Genomic DNA, 13,388 nt, shown 5'->3' with positions numbered 1-13,388 from the left:
AAGACAGCATAACCAGTCTTGACTAGGGTACAACTATGTTAAAACAATTTTAGTGATAAGTGATTATAATTTTAACGAGTTATGTCCCCCGCTGAGTAGTGATTATTACAAATGCAACAACTTGATACATAAGGCTTTATTTATATTTTAATCATGACATGCACATTTCCTTTTTGTATGGATGGTTCCCATAACGTCTTGTTGCAGAGGAATAGCAATATTGCTCTATATGCATACTGCACTAATAAAGGGCCATAAAACTGTCTTGAAGGGCCTGACCGGAACAAGGCAATGATATGCGCATCTCGCTTGATACTGATCCAATATTTTTTTATTTAATTCCAGCCAGTAAATGCATAGAAATAGCGATAAAACGATTATTGCCTTTTCTACATACTGCATAACTGATCGCGGACCATAAAATATGAAAAACAAGATCAACAAGGAAAGGCGGCGTTCAATGAACGCAACCCCCATATGACCCAGCAACAAGTACCAATGGCAAGGAGCCCAGGCGGACCCCAAACAAAAACAGGACAGGGCAAAGACAGAGCACGGACAGGTTAATCATTAAACGATAAATAATTTGTAACTGATTAGGAATACAAAGAAAATAATAATAGGCCCACAAAGGGGAAGGGGACAGGAGACCGGGAGAAGGGGGGGGGGGTTAATCAAAGAAATAGAAACCAGAGGCAATAGGAAATATACTTACCGTAGACGAGAAAACAACAAGGGACACAAGCAAAAGTGTCACCAAAACAGTATGAAACAACATAGACATACATCTGAGGAACACAGTGGGGCGCCGCCTTGGAACGGTCAGCAGCATAATAATGTCGGCTGGGGAGTTTAAACCGGTTAATGGTGCACCAAACCTCGCTCTTAGCCCCACCATGTTCCTATAAACGAGACAGTGTAAATAAAATGAATCCCTGTCAAGTGAAATTCTAACAGTTGTCATGGTTACAAAAGGTTAAATAAGTAAAACACTAAAATGATCATGTAGAAACATATAAAAGTAAACCCAATGACCATAACAAAAGTACTCAATGTCCTAAAGGAAGACAGAGCAACAAGAAAATCACCTACAAGGGCCCGACAAAGCAAGGCAGAAGACGAACATTAAGACATTTCAGTCCCAAAGGGCTTTACGAACTATCCATCATAGAGTCTTCCACTTGGTCCGTCAGATGCAATCAAAAGAGGAAAGCGTAGTGACCAACTGTAAAAGGGTTGAACACCAAACATGCAGTATGTCTTAAAATAGTAGGGTCATAACCTCTTTTAATAAAACGTTTAATGATTTTAGTAAAAACAGCAGAAAAATTACCATGACCCAAAATCTTACGAAGTTTGTAAATCACATCGCCTCTCGAACTATGTTGAAGGGTCTAATCGGAACTAAATGGCTAAAGGCACATGTCTAATTTGGTATTGATTAAAGTAAAGCTGGAATGTCGCCAAATGACGTATACTGTGTCGGTGTGACGTGAAACCCAATCAAACAAACAAATATTTATTTTATGTACATTCATTGTCTTCACTTTGAAATGAACCAATGAAGAAAAAAATGATGAGTTAATATTTTTATCCTATTTTTACAAAGGTATGGCAATTAGAGTAAAATCAAACAACTTAAATTATAAGGGTCAAGTTCAGTTAAAGGGCAAGGTCAAATTTGAATATTTCAACATGTAGATGCGGCAAGAAGTGTTGCATTGTACGAATACGAATCAAATCTAAAAAAAGTTAATTCATGTCAAGGAAAAATCAATAATTTGAATTTTATGGTGTAGGTCATTTTTGGCCATAACTGAATACTTCAACATGTCAGTTTTATCATTTTTGAAACACGTGCTTTGTTGTCCAAGTATGAATACCATCGGTGCATAATCAATATCTTGACCTTTGTGGTCTAGGTTATTTTAAGGTCAAGGTCAAAATTTAACACATTTTGGTTCTGGCTTTAGTGCCGTTTTGTCCACGTTAAATTCATAAAACTTACATCGACATTCCAAGTAATCAATATATAACAATGTTATATAGCCAGTTGGTTTGAACATATTTATTTAATCTCGGTTGCGAAAGAAGTTCTTGCAACTTATATTAATCACTTTCGAGTCCGCTTCCTGGAACCAACCAGTACTGGTGTCATATGAAGAAACATGGTCGTGACCCGAGTAGGGCTCGAACCCATGATCTCTGGGTTGAGAGGCAGACACCTTAACCACTAGGCCACCGCTCCCCTTGAATATAGCCAGTTGTTGCATAATTCAAAGAAATTGAAATATCTGACCTTATAGATAAAGGCAATTTATGATTGACGATCTAGCTCAATCTAGTCAGCTTCAATGTCTTGTCGAAGGGTTCTTTGGTCCAAAACTGAAGGCAATTCATTTTGATATAAACAATAACTTTTTGGAAGCAGACACATAACCCAAGCAGGGCCAAGTAGTTATAATTATTGAAAATATATATATTCAAATACTTACTTTTAAACTACCACTACAATCTGAGCAACTATAAATAACTTCTTTCCAGCATGAACTGGTCTCATCTTTAATCTGTAGAACGTATCCATAGTTTTCATCACTGTATGTATTTTCGGGTTTCTCCCAAGAAATATCAAAACCACGACTTGTCACTCCATTCACTGCAAGCTTTGTTGGTGCTTCAGTCAGTGCAGGGATTAAAGTAAATTAATATAAAGAAAGGTAGTGTTCTGTCAAATATTGTAACGTTACATTTGTTTTATATGTTTCTTAAACATGATATATGATCAGTGCACAATACTCAACTTAAGGTACATGTTGACAACTTTGGTAGACTACACAATTTGTACATTTATTGTTAAGAAAACTACCATATATCACGGTAAAAGTGGTTATTTAAACATCTGGCCTAGATTCCTTTAGAAATGCCTTTAAAAATTGAGAAGTTATGTGACTGATAATATCCGTAGTTGATGCCATGCCAATGTATGAGCACTTTTTTGTATTTATTTATAGAATTCTTTACGATCAAATACATATATATTTCATATAGTGCATACGCGATGTAATTTTTATTTGTTTGGGTCGTCAGACTAAACAAATAATGGTAGCGAAATTTCAGACTCTGATGCTGTTAATTGCAAATGCCGAAAGTAGTCCGCTTTTTCGAAGCGGTTACTTCCCTTTATATGTACACTAACGCCGAAAAGTTCAGGGGAGATCGATTCGTAAAGATGGTCAAATGACAAGAGCATTAATTTTCAAGCAAAATAGTTCCCGAATGGTCGAAGATTTCTTATATGGTTTTATTCTTTATAGATATACACGCTTATAGTAAGGTCCATGATTATTTACATCTGTGTTAAACAACAGTTAGTGGTTTGCGCGAGGTCTGGAGTTCAAATCCCAGTTAAGGCAACTCATTTTTTTTCACATTGTTTAAGTCAAATAAACATTGAATTGAATATCAGTGTTTCAATTAGTTGTATAGCCAATTTACTACAATTTAAACGCTGGAAAGCATTGGCGGCACTATACAAAAACAAATTAATTTATAATCTCACAACCTTCACCTTTCTGACATTCTGAGACCCAAACAAATTCAGTGCCTTCTGTGCTTTGATTTCATGACTTGCATAGCCACCAGTGAAAATATAAAAGCTGGTGCTCTATCAATTTCGTACTTTTTAATCTTTAAATGTATACAATATGCAAAAGTCCCTGGTATTACTATTCTTCTTTGCAAGGGTAAGTTTTAAAAAAAGAGATTTGAATTGTATAAAATTTTACATTCAAAATATCCTTTATGAATAAAATATTCTTACCATTTATTTTTTTCATTTAAGGTAATGCTTGCAATACTTAGATTAATTTCATATGGGAAGATAATTAATGTAGCATTTGTTTAAAATTTAAATACCTTTTAACATTGATTGATAGATAAAACATGGCCAATATCTCAATATTTTCTCAACGGCCAAAAATAATTAATTACGGCATTTGTTGCTAATTCATTATATATCCATTTTGCAATTATTATAACAGTTTTTAACAATTATAACATCTTTTCATTTTATTTACAGTATCCCCGTTCAAAGTTCAATGAAGCTGATCGATAATTTGATTTAAAAGTATTGAATCCATGACATAATTTCATGCACGTTGTTTAACTTTTGCAACTAGTTATCCGACCATAGTATAAGAAGAATATACTGCTTTAAGATAAAAAAACTTGAAAAATTTATGATCTAGTTATACACATTTTGACAGCTTATATGACCCTATATAAACGGTTGTTTGTAAATATAACCCAAATCTATAACTCAAACCGTCAGGAATTTTTATTAAGAATTTGAAATACAGATAACTTCCTTTTTCAGAGAATAAAGTGAGGTTCCTTCAATGATTGACAGCAGCCGTTTATATAAAATTATATAAACAACACTTTTATATAAGTGCAATTGAAAGCGACGCGATAACATGAAACAAAAACACACGTAGGTTCACACATATTTTACATATGAGAACTTATTCATACGAAAAATATCTAACAACTGTGAGTTCAACATATGCATGGTAACATATATGTTCCATGAGGTCCTTGGTTGAACACGTGTTATTTCACACATGAAAAACTATTGCCAGACATATTTTTAAACTTTTGTGCATTTTGACTGTGATGTAGATGCATCAAGCAAGAATCTTCAAAGCACGTTTATTACAATCACTAAAAAAATCTAATTGGGGCAAAGCTTGCAAATTATATGATCAGTTTTGTCATATGAAAAACACATGGAAGTTCATATACATTTATCATTTGACATCTTATTTATATGAACAACATGTGATAACCATGGGTTTAACATATGTTTGTTGACACATATTTTCCATATGAACCTGGTTTAACATATGTTAGTTTACATACGAAAAACATATTTTCTCAGACGCATGTTTTTCAAAACATATGAAACACATATGTTTTACATATCGCAAACATATGGTGTGCCAATGTTTAACACGCAGTGCATTTAACTTTCGTAGTGACAAACAATGGAGGTATGCTATAAATAGTGCCACGATATTTCGTTGTTAAAGTTATCATTTTTTTACTGCATAAAACATGGTGTTGTAAAAAGACTTGAAACATTTACAAAATTATTTCATTGTTACAATTTAAATACTTTTAGGGAAGGTTTACACTATGCATGTATGTGTTTATTTTTATGCTTGTTAAAGAGATGCTCCATAAACTTGTCACTAAATGTGACAAATATCCCTGAAGATTATACCTGAAGAATATGTGTGTGTTTCTTTATCGTGAACAAATAATATATTCAAATAACTTATTTCAAAAATCCATAAAGAAATGACAGTTATTGACTAGACATAAAATAGACTCAATTTCAAACAACTGAATTCTTTGAAAGTTCATGACCTTTGAACTTTAGGTATATAAACATTTACACCAAGAAATATCACGATCTTTTAATGAATCTTATGATCCAGATACGGAAATAAAGTACATTTACAAATTTTAACCTATTTAAGTGACCTTGTCATTTCGCCGCCGTTTTTGAAATTGCACTCGAGATCATTTGTTCAAAGTTACAACATACAATGCATTTTAATTACTGTATGTGTAGAAATATTCGCGGGCTTCAAATTTTCGCGATCTTTGCGGTGACATTCGATCCGCGAATTCATGTTTAGCGCGAACATTTCTACACCAATAATTTCTTAATAGTCATATTTTGGCGCTTCTATAGAACAATGTATTTCAGTATGTGATGTGCTTTCACACTTTATATTTAAATCTTTACTGTGTAATTGTGTTTTGTTTTCCAAGTTATTGATCATTTAAAATCGTTTATATTTGTGTTTTTTAATTGTTTGTTCAGAAAAACTAAAACATGCTCTGATCAGAAGTCAAGACGTTTATGACGCAAACTGTGAAAAATTATGCACGTTAACGGGCATTCTTTTGTTTTCTATAATCTGTCCGCTAGACAATGACTTTTTTCTGTACAATAGAGTATTTTTTGACACCTGGTATTGAAAATAACTGTGAACTCCCACGATGATTACAGTAATTTTCCTATTTTTAACCTGAGTGGTCTACGCGATTTCCGCGGAAAGGTCCACTTTGGGGGTCTATAAAAATATTCGCGCTATTTTGAATTCGCGGAGGTGACTGCCAAAAATCACAAATTCGCGTAGTTTAGTTAAACTAACTAAACTACGCGAATTTATGATTTTTGGCAGTCACCTCCGCGAATTCAAAATAGCGCGAATATTTGTATAGACCCCCAAAGTGGACCTTTCCGCGAAAATTTGCTTCCGCGAATTTAAATACACATACAGTACCAATTAACAACAGCTTTTGAAGTCAAAAATAACATTAAATTTTTAGTCATTTAAAGCAATTCACGGGTATGTGGTGAACATAGATCAGTAAACAGAAGTTTATTATTATTTCAAACAAAAATTAAATATTCACTGTGTATACTTACTCTTAGCTCTAGTTTTGCAAGCTGATGACACCTGAGCATAAGTTGTTGAATTATATCCTTCATTTTCTGCATATAACCGAAATATATAGTTGGTTCCTAAAAGAAGCAATAATCGATAACATATTTGGTAGAGTAAAATGTTATATTATGAATTACAATAAATGAAAAGCAAAATATCATAAATCATAGTAATAACTATAAACATAAAAACGTTAACATTATATCATGCATGACAGTATGTTGATAATGTCATAGTTACCTGGTTGTAGATTTCCAACCACTTTTTGTGTTTCAGTTCCAGTAGTTTTATCACGGAACAGCACTTTGTAACTAGCAGTATTAATAACATCAATATGATATCTTCTTACATCACCATTAGGTAGAGAAGGTGCATCCCAATCAAGTGTGATAGAAGCGTCTGTAGGAGATTTACAAACACCATTACGTGGTGCCTGTGGAACTGTAATTTAACAAACAGAAAAATTGAAAATATCTTTTATTTATTAAACATTAGTTCACTTGTTATGACTTACTATTACAGTCTGATTTTATTGACCTGTCAATTATGAATACATTATAGCACACATTTAAATATTCGATCCTACTTCGGTTTTGTCCGTTTATTTTACGAGAATATATATGCAGTATATAGCTAACGTTTGGAAAACTCCCACTAGATTAATGTAGGTTCTCGTAACATCCGCAATAGCAAAGTCGGTTAAGTGGTAACCTAATGTATGAGACGTCCGAGGTTCGATCACTTCTTTTGACATTTTTTTAGACGTCACTTATTTTTAGACTTATTTTTTCTTTATTTTAAGTATGTTATAATGAAAATGGTCAAGCGCTTTCAGAATTATCTACACACATATGAAACAACTAAGAAACACTGATATGTCACGTTTTGTAATGTATTTTACGGCATTGAAATTACTTTTATTGAGCTTAATCCGAATGAAAACCCACACACACAAAAAACAACAACAAAAGAACAGTTAAATATATTGATAAGGTATCTCCAAATAGCATTGTTTTGAATTGACATGTTAACTTGTTAAGAAGGTTTTAAAATATCATAATCATGTAACTTGTTACAAGAGCCATGTTTATATGTAGTAGAGCAGAATAATTATCATTCTTGTGTACTGCATACCTCTTGAGTGAGATTTATCCACCTATGAAGGTTCATGTTGATATCTCAAAGGCCTTTGTAGTTATGCTGAGGACAAAATTAAGTATGAAAAATAACAAAGGGCAATAACTGAAAAATAATGCACGGTAGGTTAAATGTCTTGTGTGCTGCACTCCTCCTCAATGAGATCTATCCACCTAATAAGTTTCAAGTTGATACCTCTAACACCTTTTTGAGATTATTATTATTATTATAATTATTATTATTATTATTATTATTATTATTATATACCACATTTCTATAGCACTCTTTTCATAAATAATAAATGTTCAAGAGCGCTTTACATAAATCCGATAAAACATAATTATATATATATAAGACATAATGAACAACATTAATTAAGTAAACCTATAAACAATAATGATAATCTAAAACCAGTAAAGGATGGTAAGAAATACAGACACATTTAGTTTAAAATCAAGGCTCAATTAATAATAATTGAGATAAGCTCCGGACAAAAAGTATGAAAAATAACAAATGGCAAAAACTAAAAAAATATAAAGGGTATTATTCTTGCGCACAACATTCCTCCCCAATAAGATCTATCCACCTATAAAGTTTCATGTTGACATTTCAAAGACTTTTTCAGAGATATGCTCCACTCAGGTGAAAAAATTAGTATGGAAAATAACAAAGGGCAATAACTCAAAAATTATGAAGGGAAGAGTTATCACTCTTTTGCACTGCATACCTCCTGAGTAAGATCTATCCACCTATGAAGTTTCATGTTGAAATATCAAATGCTTTTGTAGTTATACCCTGGACAAAAATAAAGTATGAAAAATAACAAAGTGCAATAACTGAAAAAACAATGCACGGTATGTTATCATTCTAGTGTGCTGCAATGCTCCCCAATAAGATCTATCCACCTATGAAGTTTCAAGTTGTTACCTCTAACATTTTTTTTAGATAAGCTCCGGACAAAAAGTTTGAAAAATAACAAATGGCAATAACTCAAACATTATAAAGGATAGAGTTATCATTCTTGCGCACAACATTCCTCCTCAAAAAGATCTATCCACCTATGAAGTTTCATGATGACATTTCAAAGACTTTTTCAGAGATATGCTCCACTGAGGTGAAAAAATTAGTTTGAAAAATAACAAAGGGCAATAACTAAAAATTATGAAGGGTAGTGTTATCACTCTTTTGCACTGCATATTTCCTGAGTGAGATCTGTCCACCTTTGAAGGTTCATGTAGATATCTCAAAGGCTTTTGTAGTTATACCCTGGACAAAATTAAGTATGAAAAATAACAAAGGGCAATAACTGAAAAATAATGCACGGTTAGTTATCATTCTAGTGTCCTGCACTTCTCATCAAAAAGAGCTATCCACCTATGAAGTTTCAAGTTGTTACCTCTACCACATTTTTAGATATTCTCCGGACAAAAAGTAAAAAAATAACAAATGTCAATAACTCAAAAATTATAAAGGTTAGAGTTATCATTCTTTCGCACAACATTCATCCTCAAAAAAATCTATCTACCTATGAAGATTACATTGACATCTCAAAGTTTGTTTTTTTAGTTAATTTATGCTCAACTCCGGTTAAAAAATTTAAGTATGAAAAATAACAAAGAGCAATAACTCAAAATTTAGAAATGGTACAGTTATCACTCTTGCATTGCACACCTCCTGAGTGAGATCTATCCACATGAAGTTTCATGTTGATATCTCAAAGGCTTTTTGAGTTATGCTGTGGACAAAAATTGAGTTTGAAGAATAACAAAGGACAACAATGAAAAAAATATGCAGCGTAGAGTTATCATTCTTGTGCACTGTACTTTTCCTAAATATGATTTATCCACAAATGAAGTTTCAAGTTGGTACCTCCACCTATGAAGTTTCAAATTGATACTTTTTGAGATATGCTCCGGAAAAAAATGTAGAGTGACGGACGGAAGGACAGACGGACGGATGGAGACTAATTCTATATCCGTCTTTTCGGCGGGGGGTAATAAACATTTTCTTTCTCATATCTAAAGGAAACTCAGAATTTTGCTCACAATAACGTGACATGAATTCTAAATGAAGTTTGATGTTGTGGTAAAAACTGATTTAAGGACCAAATTAAGTTATTTTACAACCTGGTATGGTGAATGTTAATTCATTGTGAAACGCATATAGAAAAACCAAGTCTCATTTTAGAGAATTGCGCAAGAAAAATGAAATTATTAAACAAGAGGACCATGATGGCCCTGAGTCGCTCACCAGAAACAACTGCTTTTCAGTGTTAGAAATTACTTTTCAAAAGAACTTGCTGAAAGGCAAGTCCAGCTCTTTCGGCAGTTCAGCTCGATCAACTTTAACTTGCCCCTTTAGTAATATACTTTCACAACACTGATTGTTTTAGCTTTTTTTCTTCATAATAAACAGTAGGACCACTAAGATGGCCCTAGATGACTCATCTAACCCATCATTTCATTATTCACTATAAAAATTGTAATATTTTGCCCTAATATTTTGGAAAGGATTTGTTAAAATATGTATGTTGCAAGTGTGTTCCTATGAGACTATGTAGAATAAATGCAGAACATCTGACCACTAGAGCAGGATTAATTTTGATTGGACAATTTTTTTTAAAACTTTTTTTTTGAATGAAAACACAAAATGTCACATGCAAAACATGTAAGGTGTAGATGTTTGAAGTTCCTAGTTTGGGACAAAAATTTTTATGGTAACATAACTGTACCTCAAAAAAAGACAATAGGTCAAACATTGTAAAAAATATGAAAAGTAGGCCAGTTAATATCAAAATTCAATTCAGCATCAGAAATTACACCCCTAGTCCAAATTTCAAGTCTGTATGTCAAGAACACAAGAATGAAAGTCAAATTATATCAAAAATATCAAAAGTAGGTCAGTTGATATCAAAATTCATTTCGGCATCAGAATTTACAAACCTGGTCAACATTTAAAATCTGAATGTCAAAATAGAAGACAGTAGGTCAAATGATGTCAGTAATACCTAAAGTAGGTCAGCTGGTATCAAAATTGAATTCAGCATCAAAAATTACACAAATTACACCCATAGTCCAAATTTCAAGTCTGTACATAAAAGACAAAAAAGTAGGTAAAGCGATATCAAATATAATTATCAAAGGTAAGCCAGTTCATATCAAAATTCAATTCAAGAACAGAAATTAAACCCCTTGTCCCTTGTTAATTCAACAAAAAAAATGAAAAAATTACATTTTTTTTTCAAAATTCAATAAGAGAATTGAGCAGATAAACTCATCTTTGATAGTAAAGGTCAGGAGAAACAAATTTTATGTTTCTTTAGGCCTATTTTTCCTGGTTAATGACCTACAACTGACCTTACAATGATGCAATAGTCCGAATTCCAGAGCTGAAATATATTTACACATCAAAAACAGGTCATGACCCAAGCCAATGAAATTTATGAAATTCTTGCTGAAAATGTCTTATTTGGATGAAAGAATGAATATACTATGTACAGGAAACTGCATATGCTATTACAGGCAATGTAAAGATGGTCGTTTCTATAAAAAAAAAAAAAAGGTTTTGTAATGACACTATCATTATATTTATACTGTGACCACGAATAGTGTTAAGAGTTTAAAACATAACATATCTACTTTGTGTGACGTCAAAACACGTATATTTCATATTTATATTTATAAGGAGACTGTGTATCCATTGTCAATATTTTTTTATATATAAAATAGAGCTTAGAATATCTTTAAACTTTAATTTAAAGAAATGCTGGTGCATTTAAGCTTTAGTTTTAACAGGACCAGTCAAATTAATATGAGCAAACTTGATTAAAGACTACCTAAGAATGCTACTGACAAAGTTTAATGATCATCTATCAATTAGCTCTGCAGATGAAGATGTCTAAAGGTTTTTCTATTTTTAGCCCTAGAGACCCCTAAAAGGGGCCAATCAAGTTAAGATGAGCAAGCTTGATAAAAGACTACCAAAGAAGGCTACAGACAAAGTTTAATGATCATTCATCTATTAGTTCTGTAGAAGCAGATGTTTAAAGGTATTTCTATTTTTAGCTTTAGCGGCCCCTACAAGGGGCCAATCAAATTAATATGAGCAAACTTGATAAAAGACTACTTAAGAATGCTACAGACAAAGTTTGGTGATCATCCATCAATTAGTTCTGTAGAAAAAGCATTTAAAAGTATTTCTATTTTAAGCTATAGCGGCCCTTAAAAGGGGCCAATCAAAATAATATAAGCAAACTTGATAAAAGACTACCCAGGAATGCTACAGACAAAGTTTGGTAATCATCCATCCATTAGTTCTGTAGAAAAAGATGTCTAAAGGTTTTCTATTTTTAGCCCTAGAGACCCCTTAAAGGGGCCAATCAAATAAATACGAGCAAACTTAATAAAAGACTACCCACGAATGGTACTGACAAAGTTTTGTGATCATCCATCTATTAGTTCTGTAGAAGAAGACATTTAAAGGTATTTCTATTTTTAGCTATAGCGGCCCCTACAAGGGGCCAATCAAATTAATATGAGCAAACTTGATAAAAGACTACCCAAGAATGCTACAGACAAAGTGTGGTGATCATCCATCAATTGGTTCTGTAGAAGAAAATGTCTAAAGTTTTTCTATTTTAAGCGCTAGTGACCCCTAAAAGGAGCCAATCAAATTAATATGAGCAAACTTGATAAAAGACTACCTAAGGTTGCTACAGACAAAGTTTGGTGATCATCCATCAATAAGTTCTGTAGAAGAAGACGTTTAAAGGTATTTCTATTTTTAGCTATAGCAGCCCCTACAAGGGGCCTAATCAAATTAATATGAGCAAACTTGATAAAAGACTACCCAAGAATGCTACAGACAAAGTTTGGTGATCATCTATCAATTGGTTCTGTAGAAGAAGATGTCTAGAGGTTTTTCTATTTTTAGCCCTAGTGACCCCTAAAAGGGGCCAATCAAATTAGTATGAGCAAACTTGATAAAAGACTACCTAAGGATGCTACAGACAAAGTTTGGTGATCATCCATCCATTAGTTCTGTAGTAGAAGATGTTTAAAGGTTTTTCTATTTTTAGCTCTGCTGAACCCTAAAAGGGGCCAATTGAAATGACATGAGCAAATTTAAGTGTGACTATCACAAGGATGCTACAGACAAAATTTTAGTTAAATCTGCCCAGCAGTTTCAGAGAAGAAGATGATTGTTGACGCATGACGACGGACGACGGACGCCGGAGTATCCCCCTTTGTTACTAATAGCTCACCCTGAGCCTTCGGCTCTGGTAGACAATTTAAGTTCTTAATTGCAAATATAGAAACTTAGGAATGTAATGTTCAAAGACATTTTACACGTGAAAAGATTCACTCCGAGAGAGACATAGATCCGACATGAGAACACATTAGTCAAAATATGTCGTCCCTTCGTGTTTTCGCATTTTCGCATTTTGAGGCGAAGACGCGAAAATATTTGGATGGCGTTAATCAGCCACCATACATAATCTATTCAAGGCGAATTTCTCAAGCATGTCGAAAGGATGTCCGGAAATGTGTTAATATAAAACGCTGATATTTCGTGTGTTGATAAAAATACTGTTTAGATTCTATATGGTTTTGAAAAAAAAAACTGTTTCTATGTAACTTTTCACGGAAATGGGCTGTACAATGATTACGTAAAAACAATAAAATGTCGGCTGTAGAAACCGAAAGGCATTTTGTCACGTGACTTTTG

General features: G+C 32.9%; 1 protein-coding gene across 1 annotated transcript in view; it reads right to left on the bottom strand.

Annotated features, from left to right (window-relative positions):
• Positions 1–13,388, bottom strand: part of LOC132713945 (phosphatidylinositol phosphatase PTPRQ-like) — a 36,773-nt gene that overhangs the window by 11,540 nt on the left and 11,845 nt on the right. Inside the window, exons 6-8 of the mRNA XM_060696647.1 lie at positions 6,765–6,965; positions 6,506–6,601; positions 2,496–2,683 (exon numbers count right to left, since the gene is read on the bottom strand). Of these exons, the coding sequence (XP_060552630.1) occupies positions 2,496–2,683; positions 6,506–6,601; positions 6,765–6,965 (485 nt within the window). The remainder of the gene's footprint in view (positions 1–2,495; positions 2,684–6,505; positions 6,602–6,764; positions 6,966–13,388) is intronic.

Source organism: Ruditapes philippinarum, unplaced genomic scaffold (assembly GCF_026571515.1).
Source record: "Ruditapes philippinarum isolate M1 unplaced genomic scaffold, ASM2657151v2 ctg4973_1_1_1_1, whole genome shotgun sequence".
Lineage (NCBI taxonomy): Eukaryota > Metazoa > Mollusca > Bivalvia > Venerida > Veneridae > Ruditapes > Ruditapes philippinarum.
The sequence above is the reverse complement of the archived record's forward strand: the minus strand, read 5'-3'. Positions and strand labels throughout refer to the sequence as shown.